Genomic DNA, 17,988 nt, shown 5'->3' with positions numbered 1-17,988 from the left:
GTTGATTTGTAGTATGTTTTGAAATCAGGAAATGTGAGACCTCTAACTTTGTTCTTTTTCAAGAATGTTTTGACTATTCAGGGGTCCCTTGACATTCCATATGGATTTTAGGATTTTTTTTCTATTTCTTTAGAAAATGTTGTTGGAATTTTAATAGGGATTGCATTGAATCTGTAGATTTCTTTGTGTAATGGACATTTTAACAGTAGTAAGTCTTCCAGTCCACAAACACAGGTTGTCTTTTTCATTTATTTATATTTTCTTTCATTTCTTTTAGCAATGCTTTGTAGTTTTTGTGTTCAAGTCTTTGACCATGTTGGTTAAATTTAATCACAGGTATTTTATTCGTTTTGATGCTATTGTAAATGCAGTTGTTTTCTTCATTTCCTTTTTGGATTGTTCATTGTTAACATATAGAAATGCAACTTTTTTTGTGTTGATTTTGTTGTTTTAACAAGTTTTTTTGTGTGTGGAAACTTTACGGTTTTCTATGTATAAGATCATGTAATTGGCAAACAGGTAATTTTATTTTTTCCCTTCTAACTTGGATTTTTTTTTTTTCTTCTCTAATTGCTTTCACTAGAAATTCCAGTACTATTTGAATACAAGTGGCGAGAATGGGCATCCTTGTCTTGTTTTTGATCTTAAGGGAAAAGCTTTTTGTTTTCCACAGAGTCTTATGTTAACTGTGAGCTTTTTGTATGTGGCATTTATGAGGTTGAGGTAGTGTTCTTGTAGTCCTAGTTTGTTGAGAGTTTTTATCAAGGAAGGATGTTGAATTAGAAATTTTTTTTGTCTGCATCAGTGAGATGATTATGTGTTTTTTGTCTTTCATCCTATTAATGTGGTATATTGCATTGATTGATTTTCATATATTGGACCATTTTTGCATATCCAGGTATAAATCCAGCTTGGTCATGGAGTATGTGCTGGGGGTGGGGAAGAGCTCAGGCATGTAAAATGTCATGCATTTTCCTACTGGCTTCGATGAGTTTCTTCTTGTCTTTGGGCTCGCCTGGGTGCAAGAACCACTTAACTGGTTTCTGGGATTCTTACAAAGGCAGTAATTCTGAGTATTGTTGTTAAGATGGTATCTCCCTGGGAGAATGTGGGTCTAAGGCTTCCTTTTGCACTGTCTGGCTGATGTCCTGTGGGAACTTTTTATTGAAACAACTATTTTGTATTTAATTTTATACAATCTACCCATGGGCAAATATGTCAATCACTTGAGAAGACTCCAGTTCACTTTTTAAAATATATTTGTCTTCTAAATTTTTCCATGGAAGATTAAAGAAGAATTGCTCTGATTACAATAATACAAAGATGATGGACTACTGTTACTCTGGTCACTCTTACCCTGTTTTCTTCTTCCAGCTTTAGCAATATGAGCTGCTTGGTTTTAAAAAAAATGAAAAGGAAATTTTGGTAGAAAAATAATGGGGAAAAGTTATTAATCTTTAGAGGAGGATTGCCGAGTTAACAATACAAGCAAATAAATAAAACTTCTTTCAATGATAAATACTTATAAACTCAGTTTGTATATGAGCTGAGGAGGAAGTGGAGTATGTGGAAATATTACTGATGTGAAATCCAAAGGACGGATGGAGCTGGTGGAGAGGGGCAGTGCAGGATTGTTTTTAAGAGTACACAGAATTCTTGAATCAGACTCTTTCTTTGCTCTTTCTGTAAGTTCATATCATGAATATTAGATCCTTTGTTGTCCCACAGATCTCCAAAGCTCTGTTCATTTTTTTAAAAAGTATTTTTCTCTGTTGTTAGAATGGACTATTTCTATTTTCCTGTCTTCACGTTAACTAATACTTTCCTTTGTACTCTCCATTCTGCTCGTTAGCCTATTCAATGTTTTAAAATTGTTTATGGTGCTATTTTAGTTCTAAAATTACCATTTGGTTCTTCTTTAAATTTTCTATTTCTTTGCTGAGACTTTTTGTTTTTCTGTTGGTTTACCGAGTGTTCATGATTATTTGCAGTAGCATTTGCTTTTTGCTTGTTTTAATTTTTAATTTTTTTATTTGAAAATAATTGATTGTACATATCTGTGGGGTACAGCATTGAATATCTGTACCAGTGTGCAATATGTGATGTTCAAATTGGGATGACTAGTATATCAGTATACTAATTACATTGCCATTGTAATTGATTTTCATGGCCCTTTACCAATTCCTCCCTTTCCTCTATCCCCCTCCCCCTTTCCTACCTCTGATAACCTCAGTTCTGTTTTTTTCTTTTGAAAGTTCAACATATTATTGTGATTGTTATATATTTCTTTCTTTGTAAATTTATTTGTTTATTTTTAGTATTATAGCTCCCACTTATAAGTGAGGACATGCAGTATTTCTCTTCTGTGCCTGGCTTATTTCACTTAACATAATTTTCTCTAAGTTCATCCATGTTGCTGTGAATAGCAGTATTTCATTCTTTTTTATGACAGAGTAGTATTCCATTGTGTAAATATACCGCATTTTCCTTATCAGTGTGTCTGAAGATGGACATTTAGGTTGGTTCCAACTCTTGGCAGTTGTAAATACAGCTGTGATGAACATGGTAGTACAGGTATCCCTTCGGCGTGATAATTTCCATTCCTTTGGATGTATACCCAGCAGTGGAATTGCTAGATTGTATGGCAGTTCTATCTGTAGTTGTTTGAGGAAGCTCCATACCATTTTTCATAATGGCTGCACTAATTTACAGTCCCACCAAGGGTGTAGGAGGGTTCTCCTTTCTCTTCTTCCTTGCCAGTATTTGTTATTCTCTGTCTTTTTGAAAATAACCAGTCTAAGTGGGGTGAGATGATATCATGTGGTTTTGATTTGCATTTCCCTGGTGCTTAGTGATATTGAGCAGTTTTTCATGTGTCTGTTGCCCATTCATATATCTTCCTTTTAGAAGTGCCTATTCAGCTCCCTTGCACATTTTTTAATCAGGTTACTTGTTTTTTTTTTACTGTTGTTTGAGTCCCTTGTATATTCTGGATATTAATCCCTTTTTGGATGAATAGTTTGCAAACATTTTCTCCTGTTCTGTAGGTTGTCTTTTTGTTCTGTAGTTGTTTCTTTCTTTCTTTTTTTTTTTTTTTTGCTGTACAAAAACTTTTTTGTTTGATATAATCCATTCATTTATTTTTCCTTTAGTTGCCTGTATTTTGGGGGGTCATATTTGTAAAGTCTTTGCTCAGTCCTACTTCCTGCAGTGTTTCCCCTATGTTTCATTTTAGGAGTTTTATAGTTTGAGAATGTATATTTAAGTGTTTAATCCATTTTAAGTTGATTTTGGTATATGGCTAGAGATACGAGTCTAGTTTTATTCCTCTACATATGTATGTCCAGTTTGCCCAGAACCATTTATCAAAGAGACAGTCTTCCCCAATGTATGTTCTTGGCGCTTTTGTTGAAAATCAATTGGTTGTAAGTTTATGGGTTTATTTCTGGATTCTCTATTCTGTTCCATTGGCCCATGTGTCTGTTTTAATGCCAGTACCATGCTGTTTTGCTTACTATAGCTTTGTAGAGTATTTTAAAGTCAGGTCATGTTATACCTCCAGCTCTTTTTTTGCTCAGGATTACGTTTGTTTTTCAGGGTCTTTTGTTGTTCCATGTGAATGTTAGGATTGTTTTTCTATTTTTGCGAAGAATGTCATTGGTATGTTGATGGGGATTGCATTGAATCTGTAGATTGCGTTGGGTAATGTGGACATTTTCACAATGTTAATTCTTCCAATCCAAGATCATGGAATGTCTTTATGTCTTTTTGTGTCCTCTTTAATTTCTATCAACATTGATTTGTAGTTGATCTCATTGTAGAGATCTTTCACCTCCTTGGTTAAATTGATTCCTAGGCATTTTATTTTGATGACTATTGTAAATGGGCTAGCCTTCTTGATTTCTTTTTCTGCTAGTTCATTGTTGGAGTATAAAAATGTTTCTGATTTTCGTGTGTTGATTTAGTATCCTGCAACTTTACTGAAATCATTTATGAGCTCTAAGAATATTCTTGTAGAGTCTTTAGACTTTTCTGTATATTGGTTCACGTCATCTGCAAGCAGGGACAGTTTGACTTCATCTTTTCCAATCTGGATACCCTTTATTTCTTTCTCTTGCCTGATTGCTCTGGCTAGTACTTCCAACACTATGTTGAGTAGGAGTGGTGAGAGTGGGCATCCTTGTCTAGTTCGTGTTCTTAAGGGAAAATCTTTCAGCTTTTCCCCATTCAGGATGATATTGGCAATTGGTTTTTCATATATAGCTTTTATTGGGTTGAAATAGTTTCCTTCTATACCTAGTTTGCTGAGAGTTTTTATTATGGAGCAATGTTGAATTTTGTCAAATGGTTTTTCTGTGTCTATTGAGATAATCATATGGTTTTTGTCTTTGATTTTGCTGATGTGGTGTATCACATTTATTGACTTGCGTATACTGCATCATCCTTGCATGCCTGGGATGAATCACACTTGATCATGCTGTATAATTTTTTTGATGTGTTGCTGTATTCTATTTGCTAATATTTTATTGAGGATTTTTGTGTCTATGTTCACAAAAGACATTGACCTATATTTTGTTTTTTTAGTATCTTTGCCTGGTTTTGGTATCAGGATGATGTTGGCCTCATGGAATGAGTTGGGGAAAATGGCCTCTTTTCCAATTTTTTGGAATAGTTTGAAGAGAATTGGTATTAATTTTTCTTTAAAAGTTGGGCAGAATTCAGTAAAGGCATCTGGGTTTTTCTTTTTTGAGAGACTGTTGATTACTGCTTTAATTATATTACTTGTTTTTGGTGTGTTAAGATTTCCTATGTCTTCTTTGTTCAGTCTTGGCAGTTTTTGTGTGTCCAGAAATTTCTCCATTCCCTCCAGGTTTTCAAATTTGTTGGTGTAAAGTTGTTTATAATAGTTTCTATTGACTCTTTGTATTTCTGTGGTATCAATTGTAATGTCTTCTTTTTCAGTTCTAATTTTTCTTATTTGAGTCTTCTCTCTCCTTTTTTTAGTTAGCTTAGCTAATGGTTTGTCTATTTTGTTTATTTTCTTGCAAAACTAACTTTTTGTTTCATTGATGTTTTTGGATCATTTTTTGGGTTTCTACTTCATTTACTTCTGCTCTGATCTTAATTATTTCCTTTTGTCCACTAACTTTGAGATTGGATTGTTCTTGTTTTTCTAGTTCTTTGAGGTGTAGCATCAGGTTGTTTATTTGAAATCTTTCTATTCTTTTGATGTGTTTATTGTGATAAACTTTCCTCTTGGTACTTATTTTGTTGTATCCCACAAGTTTTGGTACATTGTGACTTTATTTTCAGTAGTTTCAAGGAATTTTTATTTCCTGTTGAATTTTTTTGGACCCACAGATTGTTGAGAAGCATATTGTTGAATTTGCATGTATTTGTATAATTTCCAGAGTTTCGCTTGTTATTTATTTCTGTTTTTAATCCATTGTGGTCTTAAAAGACACTTGAAATGATTTCAATTTTTAAAATTTGTTGAGGCTTGATTTGTGACTTAACATGTGGTCTATCCTGGAGAATGTTCCATGTGCTGATGAGAAGAAAGTATGTTCTATAGTTTTGGATGAAATGTTCTGTAGATCTCTGCCAAGTCCAATTGGTCGAAAGTGTAGTTTAAATCCTGTTTCTCTGTTGACTTGTGCCTAGATAATCTGTCCAATGCTGAGAGAGGTGTGTTCAGGTCCCCAACTATTATTGTATTGAGGTCTATCTCTTTTCTTAGATCTAATAGTGTTTGCTTTATACATCAGAATTCTCTGGTGTTGGTGTGTATATATTTCTGATTGTTTTGGATGTTTCCATCCATCCTTTCACTCTTAGTCTTTTGTGTATTTTACATTTGAGGTGAGTCTTTTGTAAACAGCATACATTTGAGTCTAGCTTTTTAATCCAGTCAGTCAATCTGTGTCTTTTGAGTGGGGCATTTAATTCATTTACATTAAGGGATATTACTGAAAGGTGTTGACTTACTTCTGGCATTTTATTGATTTTTGTTTGGATTTTTTTGTTTTTTCTTTTTTATTAGCGTATTCATTGTTACAAATCATACTTATTCTTTATGCCCTTATCCAATCCCACCTTCCCCTCCCCTTCCCCCCCTTCTCCCTCTAATAACCATAGATTTGTTCTCTCCATCTGATAATTAACTGTTCCTCTGTTGGTTTGTTGCCTAGATGATCTGTCCAGACTGAGACAGGTGTGATCAAGTCTTCCATATTATTGTAAAGCAGATGCTTCTTCTGTTACTCCAAAATTTGCTTTGTGGAGAGAGACGACATCGTCTTTATTTTTCTTTTTGTTCCCTTCTGTTACCTCTTCTTGTGTAAATGTAGTTGAGAGTCTGGTGTGCCATCTGCACAGTGGCTGTGACTGCTGCTATAGAGACTAGTTGCTTTTGTGGCAGCCATGACAATTACGGTGGCTGTGGTGGGCTGCCCATGTGGAAATTGTGTTTTCTGTGTGCTTTTTACCTAGTTGCAACTGGGTTTGGCTTCCCCCGGCTCAGTGCCTCTGGTCCCTGGTGGGGCCTTGGGGCAGTGGCAGCAGCTTGCCTACTTGTGGCTGGGTTTGGCTTCCCCAGCTCCATGCCTCATTCTAAGATGTTGTTATGGAGAAGTTGGAAGGGAGGAGGAGAGAGGAAGGGAGAGGGAAATAGGGTGGGAAGAGGAGGAAGGGGGGGTCATGATCAAGGCCCATGGCACACACCTCATTCTGTCAGGGGAGACCAGAGGGCTTCTAGCTTGGTCATTGCTAGGCTGTATACAGCTCTCAGGGTAGTGTGGCTGAAGCCCTCGGCCCTCCACTGCCCTGGTTTGGGGGCCTAGGACTCTTCCTGTGGTGGCTTGGTGATTGTTGCTGGCCTGGTTGCAGATGTCAGGGGGCATGGCTGAGGCCATTGACCCCCCCATTGTCTTGGTTTGGGAGCTTGGGGTGCTACTGGCAATGGCTTGGTGGTTGTCCCTGGCCTGGTTGTGGATGTGGCACGTTATTGATTTTTGTTCAGATGTTTTAAATATCTTTTGTTTCTTTCTTCTCCTTTTATTGTTTGCCTTTTGTGTTGTTTTTTTCAGATGGTCAGATAAGGTTTCTTTCTCTTTCTCTTTCACATTTTTGTTCTGCTGGTGGGTTTTGTTCTTTCTTGTGTATTCATGGTAGTGACTGTTGTTTTTCGCATTCCAGATGCAGTACTTCCTTGAGGATTTCTTGTAGAGCTGTTTTTGTTATGGTGAACTCCTGCAGTTTTCGTTTGTCTGGGAAATATACTAATTCTCCCTTATTTCTAAAGTATAGCCTTGCTGGGTATAGTATTCTTGGCTGGCAATTTTTTCTTTTAGTGTTTTGAATATATTGTCCCATTCTATTTTGGCGTTTAGGGTTTTTGTTGAGAAGTCTGCTGTTATTCTGATGGGGGCTCCCTTATAGGTGACTTGATGCTTTTCTCTTGCTGCTTTTAGGATTCTATGTCTTTGAGCTTTGCCAGTTTGATTATAATGTATTTTGGAGAAGACCTTTTTGGATTGAATCTGTTTAGGGATCTTTGAGCCTCCTGGATCTGAAAGTCTGTATTTTTCCCTGTACCTGGGAGGTTTTCTATTATTATTTCCTTGAGTAGATTTTCAGTGCCTTTAAATTTCTCCTCCCCTTGTGGAACACCTATGATTTGGATATTTGTATGCTTCAGGTTGTCTGCAGCTTGCTCAAATTTTTTTTTTAAACATTCTTCTTTCTTTTTTCCTTTCTTCCCCTGGGTTATTTTGAAAAGACCATCTTCAAGATCAGAAATTCTTTCTTCTGCTTTCTCTAGCCTGCTATTTAAGTTCTCCATTATGTTTTTTATTTCATTGAGTGAATCCTCATATTCAGAAGCAGTGCTACATTCTTTTTTAAGGTATTAATCTCTTTGTACATTTCTCCCTTCAGATTCTGGACACTTTTGCTCATTTTGTTGTGTTGTTTAACTGTGCCTTCTTGGATCTCATTGAGTTTCCTTAAGATTGTTGTTCAGAATTCCTTTTCAGTCATTTCAAGGACTTCCTGCTCTATTATGTCTGGTACTTGAGAATTATTACATTCCTTCTGTATTTTCATCTTTCTTCATATTTCTAGTATCTCTATGTTGGTGTCTAGTCATCTGATAGAACAGTTGCTTTTTCTTGTACTCTGGAGTGGGCTTTGAGGAGAGGTAGTTCCTCTTGTTAGATGTGTTTTATAATGAAGTTGGGTGTTTTAGTATTGGTTTCAGGTACACTCAGTAGTGTTGTCTCCATATGGGTACTTCAGCCAAATTCAGTGTTGCAATTGCATGTCATTGCCTTCATGGCCTATTCCCTCAGGCACTTAAAGTTCCTTGCTGGGGGTGGTGACACTGTGTTGGTTCAGCAGGACATGGGCAAGCTCTGGAATTCTTGAGAGAAGTGCCTTGATGCCCTGTCACTCTTCGGCTATGGTGGGTGACCTTGGATGGGTCTGTTGGCACTCTGGCTAGCTCCCCGTGACCCTGATGGGTACACTAGGATATCCTAGCCTCCTCAGTTTGAATGGGTGACTCTGGCTGAGGTTCCTTCTAGGACCTTGTTTCCCTGCTTTGGGGATGAGTTGGTGATGATTGGGAATTTTCTTCCTTCCTCTATTTGAGTATCCTGGATTTCTGTACTTTCAGGAGTTTCCACATTTGTCTCTCCCTGGATGAAGGCAGTCCCTTGGGCTGCACTCCTACCTCCCACCTCCAGGTATGCTACCACATTTGGCAGCATAATTCCCCCTTTTGGGTTGGACCACTGGGTCACGGGTCTGCGCTCGCTTACCTCTTTCCCTGGACTCTACCGGTCACTCTTCTGTTTGTGCTGAGAAGTGGTCAGTGGGTACCTATGAGGCAGCAGTGGCTGCTGGTATGGCAGTGAGTCACTCTTGCAAGTGGCAGTTGCTGTGGTGGTGGCTGTCACAGACCACTCATTCAGCAGTGGTATCTGCTGCAGTGGCAGAGACTGCTGCTGCCAGGAAGGCAGCTGGTGTACTGGTGACATCAGTTGGGGGCTGGCTGGCAGGGTGGGCTGCTTCCTGGCTACCAGAGAAGCTGGGGGTGGGGTGGGATGCTTCCCAGGGGCTGGAAAGGTGACCGGTCATGCCGGTGCCATCAGTCACCATTTGCAGTAGCATTTGTATCATAGGTGCTCTAAAGTGTTTGTCAGATAATTCCAATACTGATGTCATCTTAATGGTGGTGTCTCTTCTTTCTCTTTTCCCGTGTGAGTTGAGAATTTCCTGGTTCTTAATATTCTGAGTGATTTCAGATTATATCCTGTACATTTTGCAAATTGTTATATAAGACACTTTCATATTTAAATCCTATAGGGATTGTTCATATTATTGTTTTAGCATGCAGTTGACTACTGATTAGTTTCAGGCTACAAATTCTGTCCTGTCTTCTGTGTGCTGTGGTTCTAATGTCAGTTCAGTTTTTAAAGCCTTTACAGTTGGACTTGAGTAATTCTGTTGTGCCGTGCACTTCTGTAGTCTTCCTGTGTCTAGCACTAAGCAGTAATAGGACAGAAAAAGTAAAGGAAGCAATAGGGGTTGGCCCCACCCTATTGGAGCCTACTGGCTCCACCAGTCAGAAGGGAAGGTTTTTCTCCTTCAGATTATTGGCTCCAGTGTGTTCCTGTTCCCAGGCACTGGGATAGAGAGATGAAGGAGAAAAAAACAGTAGAATGTCTGCATCTTCTGTACGTATCAGGAGTTTCCTTTCTTGCTTCCTGAACCAGAACTAAAGGTGTTCTCTTGAGCTCTCTGTGTCTGAGCTCCAGTGTCTAATTCTGGGCTTCTGGTGCACTGAGTCCAGGCTGTGGATCATGGAGGAAGAAAAATGGTAAACTCACTGATGCTTGGTATATTACTTTAAACTCTGCTCTTCCCTAATCCTCCTGCTACTGTTCACTTTTCAGAGTCTTTCCTTAGCTGTTCCATGCATTCTGTCAAGGTTTTATAGCTGTATTCAGTGGGAGTGACTGGGTGGCATGTGTTACTCCATCTTACCTAGAAATGGAACTCTTGATTAGATTTATGGACAGTAGTCAGTCACCTCTTGTCCATGGTTTTGCTTTCTGCTTACCCATAGTCAACTAGAGTCTGAAAATATTAAATGGAAAATTACAGATATAAACAATTCATAAGTATTAAATTGCGTATCATTCTGAGTAGCATGATGAAATCTCATGCTGCCCCATCTGTGTCCCACTCCTGATGTGAATCATCCTTTTGTCCAGCGTATCCATGCTGTATACACTACCTGTCACTTAGCAGCCATCTCATTTATCAGATCAACTGTTATAGTATCACAATGCTTGTGTTTAAGTCACCCTTATTCTACTTAATAATGGCTCCAAAGCACAAGTAGTGATGCTGGTAATTTGAATATACTAAAGAGAAGTTGTAAAGTGCTTCCTATAAATGAAAAGGTGAAAGTACTTGACAATACGGAAAGGAAAAAAAAAAAGCTATGCTGAGGTTGCTAAGGTCTATGGAAAGAACAAAACTGTCTGTGAAATTCTGAACAATATTTTGTTATAATTGTTCTGTTTTATTATTAGTTTTTTGTTATTAATCTCTTACTATACCTATTTTGTAGATTAAACTTTATCATAGATCTGTATGTACAGGAAAAAACATAGTATATGTAGGGTTTAGTACTATTCACGGTTTCAGGCTTCCACCAGGGGTCTGGAACATATCCCTTGTGGGTAAGGGGGGACTTTTGTACTTAATATTTTATTATATGAGTAATATTTGGCACCTAATGCTCATTTTCTTTTTGTTATCAGTGACAGTTTATGAAGTGTATGTGGCAACAGGTGAGCTATGGAATGCTGGAACAGTAGCAAATGTCTACATTTCTGTTTATGGGGAAATGGGAGATACAGGATCCAGACAACTATTTAGATCGAAGAGTTCCTTCAATTTTTTAAGAGGACAAGTAAGTAAGTAAGGAAAAAAGTCCTTTGTCTGATTAAAAAAAGACTTTAAAATTGTGGTTAAAAAAACATGTAAAATAAAATTAACTGTCTTAATTTACCATTTTTAGTGCATTTTAAGTGTATAGTTCTGTAGTGTTAAGTATGTTCACATTGTTGTGCAACAGATCTCTAGTACCTTTTCATCTTTCAAAACTGGAAATCTATAACCATTAAATTATAACTCCCCATCTCCCTCTCCATCCAGTCCCTATTCGTTTCTATGAATTTGACTACTTTTAGATACTTCATACTAGTGAAATTATACAGTAATTGTCTTCTTTGTGACCGTATTTTTTTACTTAGCCTAATGTCCTCAGAGTTTATCCATGTTATAGCATGTGATAGGATTACTTTCCTTTTTAAGACGCAATAATATTCTATTGTGTAAACAGGCATACCTTGAAGACATTGTGGGTTTGGCTCCAGAATACCACAATAAAGCAAATATCACAATATAGTGACTCACACAAATTTTTTGGCTTCCCAGTGCATATAAAAGTTATTTTTACACTATACTGTAGTCTGTTAAGTGTGCAGTAGCATTATGTCTAAAAAAATGTACATACATTAATTAAAAATACTTTATTACTTAAAAATGCTAACGATCATCTGAGTCTTCCATGAGTCATAAGCATTTTGTTGGTGGAGGGTCTTGCCTCGATGTTGATAGCTGCTGACTGCTCAGGGGGGTGGTTGCTGAAGTTTGGGGTGACTGTGATGATTTCTTAAAATAAGACAACGATGAAGTTTGCTACACCTGTTGACTCTTTGACAATAGATTTCTCTGTAGCATGCGATACTGTTTGATAGAACTTCTTAATAGAACTTCTTTCAAAATTGGAGACAATCCTCTCAAACTCTTGCTACTGCTTTGTCACCCAAGTTTATGTAATATTATAAATCCTTTTTGTCATTTCAACAATGTTCACAACATCTTCATCAGGAGATTCCATCTCAGGAAACCACTTCCTTTGCTCATCCATAAGAAGCAACTCCTCATCCATTGAAGTTTCATCATGAAATTGCACCAATTCCATCCCATCTTCAGGCTCCCCTTCTAATTCTAGTTTTCTTGCTATTTCCGTTCTATCTGCAGTTACTTTCTCCACTGAAGTCTTGAACTCCTCAAAGTCATCCATGAGGGTTGATATCAGCTTCCTTCAAGTCATCCATGAGGGTTGATATCAGCTTCCTTCAAATTCCTGTTAATGTTGGTATTTTGGTTTTTTTTTTTTTCTTGTCCTTTTTGAGACCGGCTGCACCGCACTTAGCCAGTGAGCGCTGTGAGCGCACCGGTCATCCCTATACAGGATCCGAACCCATGGCGGGAGCGCTGCCACGCTCCCAGCGCCGCACCCTCCTGAGTGTGCCATGGGCTCGGCCTTAATGTTGGTATTTTGGCCTCCTATAAATCATGAACGTTCTTAACGGTATACAGAATGGTGAATCTTTTCCAGAAAGTTTTCAATTTGCTTTGTTCAGATTCATTAAAGGATTCATTATCTATGGAAGCTATAGCATTATGAAATATATTTCTTAAATAATAAGACTTCTGTGTCAGAATTGCTCCTTGATCCATGGACTGCAGAATGGATGTCGTGTTAGCAAGCATGAAAACATTAATCTCTTTGTACATCTCCACCAGAGTTCTTGGTTGAGTAGGTGCATTGTTAGTGAGCAGTAATATTTTGAAAGGACTCTTTTTTTTTTGAGCAGTAGATCTCAACAGTGGGCTTAAAATATTCAGTAAACCATGCTGTAAAAAGATGTGCTGCAATCTAGGCTTTGTTGTTCTATTTGTACAGCACAGGAAGAGTAGATTTTGCATCACTCTTAAGTGCCTTAGGATTTTCAGAATGGTAAATGAGTGCTGGTTTCAACTTAAAGCCATGAGCTGCGTTAGCCCCTTATAAGAGAGTCAGCTTGTTCTTTGAAGCTTTGAAGCCTTCTCTCTAGCTGTGAAAGTTCTAGATGGCATCTTCTTCCAATGTAAGGCTGTTTCATTTACATTGAAAATCTGTTGTTCAGTGTAGGCACCTTCATCAAAGATCCTAGCAAGATCTTCTAGATCACTTGCTGCAGCTTCTACATCAGCACTTGCTGCTTCACCTTGCACTTTGATGTTATAGAGATGGCTTTTTGCTTTAAACCTCATGAACCAACCTCTACTAGCTTCAAACTTTTCTTTGGCAGTTTCCTCACCTCTGTCAGCCTTCATAGAATTGAGGAGAGTTAGGGCCTTTCTCTGGGTTAGGCTTTTAGCTGGAGTTTATCTCCCACTCTACATAAAGCCAGGAAGAGGATCTGTGGCAAATTCCTGCACTCTTGTTCAGACCATAGAGTTGCTTTGCTCTTTGTTGACATCAGGGCCCAGCTGATGGGACCAGCTTGCAGGCAGATTAGCTGGAGGCTTGGTTCTATCTCTGGAGCAAGCCAAGAGAAAAAGCTGTGTGAAAAAGCCCACGCAGGCACTCAGTGGACTACTGATTTCTTGTTCTGTCAACTCCTAGATGCAAGCCTGACCCATGGACAACAAGTAGGGGGTACATCAGGTGTACAGGCAAACCTTTTTCAGGGAGCAACTGGGAGCTGGGGTTTTTTGTCTGCTTGCTTTGCCTAATTGAGCCATGGGAAATAGCTTCTGAAAGTGCTCTTGCACTTGTTTAAACCCCGCCCCCTCTTTGTTTTCTGTGGTTCTGGGAGACTTGAGAATGCCCAGTCCCATCAGCTCCCAGAGCTTGATGATTTTGGGGCCAGCCCTTCTGGTAGGACCTGTAAAAGATGTGGCACTAGATATGTAGGCATTCTCTTTCCAGGGAAAAGCTGAGGAAATGGGCAGTTGAATCCCTTCCAGGGAGACACTAGAAGTTAGACATTTTTCCTGCTTACTGTGCACAGAGTCCAGGGGAATATCTGCCTGTTTAAAATCACTTCATTGTCTGTGTGGTCCCAGAAGATTTGCAAGTGCTGAGACCTATATACTCCCAGAGGTAGTTGGTTTAGGAGCCAGTACTTTGGGTGGTGCTATATGTGTGGTCCAAACACTTCACTCCTCAGGGAGAAGCTGGGAGTTGGGGATCCCCTCCCGACTGTGCAGCACTATTTCTGGGTGTGGTTTGTGGCATGAGTGTGTCTCAGCTTTTCCTACTTTTTTTTTTTAATTTAATTTAATTTTGTCAATAAACAATGTGGTTGTTATTGTGGCCCATTACCGAAACCTCCCTCCCTCCCCCCTCCCTCCGAACAACCTCATATCTGTTCGCTTGTCCTATTGACTTCAAGGAATTGTAATTGTTGTGTCTTCTTCCCTCCCCCCCTCCCCAGTTTATTTGTGTATTTATTTATTTATTTTTAGCTCCCACAAATAAGTGAGAACATTTGATATTTCTCTGTCTCTGCCTGATTTGTTTCACCTAATATAATTCTCTCTAGGTCCATCCATGTTGTTGCAAATGGCAGTATTTCATTCTTTTTTATAGCTGAGTAGTATTCCATTGTGTAGATATACCACATTTTCCATATCCACTGATCTGATGATGGGCATTTGGGTTGGTTCCAACTCTTACCTATTGTAAAGAGTGCTGCGATGAACATTGGGAAACAGGTATACCTTCGACTTGATGATTTCCATTCCTCTGGGTATATTCCCAGCAGTGGGATAGCTGGGTCATATGGTAGATCTATCTTCAACTGTTTGAGGAACCTCCAAACCATTTTCCATAGGGGTTGCACCATTTTGCAGTCCCACCAACAATGTATGAGAGTTCCTTTTTCTCCGCAACCACGCCAGCATTTATCGTTCAGCGTCTTTTGGATTTTAGCCATCCTAACTGGGGTGAGATGGTATCTCAGTGTGGTTTTGATTTGCATTTCCCGGATGCTGAGTGATGTTGAGCATTTTTTCATATGTCTGTTGGCCATTTGTATATCTTCCTTAGAGAAATGCCTACTTAGCTCTTTTGCCCATTTTTTAATTGGGTTGCTTGTTTTTTTCTTGTAAAGTTGTTTGAGTTCCTTGTATATTCTGGATATTAATCCTTTGTCAGATGTATATTTTGCAAATATTTTCTCCCACTCTGTTGGTTGTCTTTTAACTCTGTTAATTGTTTCTTTTGCTGTGCAGAAGCTCTTTAGTTTGATATAATCCCATTTGTTTATTTTTCCTTTGGTTGCCCATGCTTTTGGGGTCTTATTAATGAAGTCTGTGTCCAGACCTATTTCCTGAAGTGTCTCTCCTATGTTTTCTTTAAGAAGTTTTATTGTTTCAGGGTGTATATTTAATTCTTTAATCCATTTTGAGTTGACTTTAGTGTATGGTGAAAGGTATGGGTCTAGTTTCATTCTCCTGCATATTGATATCCAGTTCTCCCAGCACCATTTGCTAAAGAGGCAGTCTCTTCCCCAGTGTATAGCCTTGGTGCCTTTGTCAAAGATCAGATGGCTGTAGGTGTGTGGGTTGATTTCTGGATTCTCTATTCTATTCCATTGATCAGTGTGTCTGTTTTTATGCCACTATCATGCTGTTTTAGTTATTATAGCTTTGTAGTACAGTTTAAAGTCAGGTAGTGTTATGCCTCCAGCTTTATTTTTTTTGGCTCAGCATTGCTTTGGCTATGTACGGTCTTTTGTTATTCCATATAAATGTCTGGATAGTTTTTTCCATTTCTGAGAAAAATGTCATTGGAATTTTGATGGGTATTGCATTGAATTTGTATATCACTGTGGGTAGTATGGACATTTTCACAATGTTGATTCTTCCAATCTAAGAGCATGGGATATCTTTCCAATGTTTTGTGTCCTCTTTAATTTCTTTAAGCAGTGGTTAGTAGTTCTCATTGTAGAGATTTTTCACATCCTTGGTTAACTCTATTCCTAAATATTTTATTTTTTTGGTGGTGGAGAATAGAAATGCTACTGATTTTTGTGTGTTGATTTTGTATCCTGCAACTTTGCTGTATCTTTCCCTGGTATTGGTTTCAGGGTGATGTTTGCGTCATAGAATGAGTTTGGGAGAATGGCCTCTTTTTCAATCTTTTGGAATAGTTTGTTGAGAATTGGTGTCAATTTCTCTTTGAATGTTTGGTAGAATTCTGCTGTGAACCCTGGGCTTTTCCTTGTTGAGAGCCTTCTGATAACAGCTTCAATCTCTTTTATTGTTATTGGTCTGTTCAGATTTTCTACATCATCTTGGCTCAGTTTTGGTAGTTTGTGTGTGTCCAGAAATTTATCCATTTTCTCCAAATTTTCAAATTTGTTGGCATATAGTTGTTTATAGTAGTCTCTAATGATTCCTTCTATTTCAGAGGTATCTGTTGTAATATCACCTTTTTCATTTCTAACTTTTTTTATTTGGGTCTTCTCTCTTCTTTTTTTAGTTAGCTGTGCTAATGGTTTGTCAGCTTTATCTTTTCAAAAAACCAACTTTTGATTCATTGATATTTTGTATCATTTTTTGCATTTCTATTTCATTAAGTTCTGCTCTGATCTTCATGATTTCTTTCCATATGCTAACTTTGGGTTTGGATTGTTCTTGTTTTTCTAGTTCTTTAAGGTGAGTATTAGGTTGTTCACTTGCCATCTTTCCATTCTTCTGAAGTAAGCATTTAATAAGATAAATTTCCCCCTTAGTACTGCTTGTGCTGTATCCCACAGGTTTTGGTATGATGTATCATTGCTTTCATTAGTTTCAATAAATTTTTTGATTCCCTGTTTGATATCCTCTTGGACCCATATGTCATTAAGTAGAATGCTGTTTAATTTCCATGTGTTTGTATAGTTTCCAGAATCTCGTTTGTTATTGATTTTAAATTTTAATCCATTGTGGTCTGAAAAAAATACATGGCATAACTTCAAATTTTGAATTTGTTGAGACTTGATTTGTGACCTAATATGTGATCTATCCTGGAGAATGACCCATGTGCTGATGAGAAGAATGAATCTTCTGCGGTTGTTGGATGGAATGTTCTGTAGATATCTGCCAAGTCCAATTGGTCTAGAGTGTTGTTTAGATCTTGTGTTTCTCTGCTGATTCCTTGCTTAGATGATCTGTCCAATATTGAGAGAGGGGTTTTCAGGTCCCCTGCTATTATGGTATTAGTGTCTGTTTCCTTCTTTAGGTCTAATAGATTTTGCTTTATAAATCTGGCTGTTCCGACATTGGGTGTGTATATAGTTATGATTGTTATGTCTTCTTGATGGATGAATCCTTTTATCATGATGTAGTGGCCCTCATTATCTCTTTTTTTGGTTTTTAGCTTAAAGTCTGTTTTATCAGATATAAGAATAGCTACTCCAGCTCGTTTTTCATTTCTGTTTGCATGGTAAATCTTTTTCCTTCATTTCACTCTTAGTGTATGTGAGTGTTTATAGGTGAGGTGGGTCTCTTGAAGGCAGCATATAGTTGGGTCCTCCTTTTTAATCCAGTCAGCGAGTCTGTGTCTTTTGATTGGGAAATTTAAGCCTTTTACATTAAGAGTTGTTATTGAAAAGTGTTGACTTATTACTAGCCTTTTATTGATTTTTGTTTGGATGTGTTAAGTGTCTTTTGTTCCTTTCTTTCTGATTTACTATTTGTCTTCTGTGTTTGTTGGTTTCTTGGGTTGTAGATAATTTTTTTTTTCTCTTCATTGTTGGCATTTTTATTTTACTAGTGAGTTTTGATTTTTCTTGAGTTTTTATGGCAGTGGTAGTTATTTTTCAGGTACCAAACCCAGTACTCTCTTGATAATTTCTTGTAAGGGTGGTCATGTGGTAGTGAACTCCCTGTTTGTCTGAGAGATATACTATTTGCCCTTCATGTCTGAGAGATATACTATTTGCCCTTCATTTCGGAAGGATAGCCTTGCAGGGGAGAGTATTCTTGGCTGGCAATCTCTGTCTTTTAGTATTTTGAATGTATCATCCCATTCCTTTCTGGCTTTTAGGGTTTGTGATGAAAAGTCTGATGTTAGTCTGATGGGGC

General features: G+C 37.9%; 1 protein-coding gene across 1 annotated transcript in view; it reads left to right on the top strand.

Moving 5' to 3' along the window:
• Positions 1 to 17,988, top strand: part of LOC103590041 — a 95,623-nt gene that overhangs the window by 3,478 nt on the left and 74,157 nt on the right. Inside the window, 1 exon segment of the mRNA XM_008572157.1 lies at positions 10,836 to 10,987. Coding sequence (XP_008570379.1) covers positions 10,836 to 10,987 — 152 coding nt within the window.

This window comes from Galeopterus variegatus, unplaced genomic scaffold (genome assembly GCF_000696425.1).
Source record: "Galeopterus variegatus unplaced genomic scaffold, G_variegatus-3.0.2 Scaffold760, whole genome shotgun sequence".
NCBI classification, from domain to species: domain Eukaryota; kingdom Metazoa; phylum Chordata; class Mammalia; order Dermoptera; family Cynocephalidae; genus Galeopterus; species Galeopterus variegatus.
The sequence above is the reverse complement of the archived record's forward strand: the minus strand, read 5'-3'. Positions and strand labels throughout refer to the sequence as shown.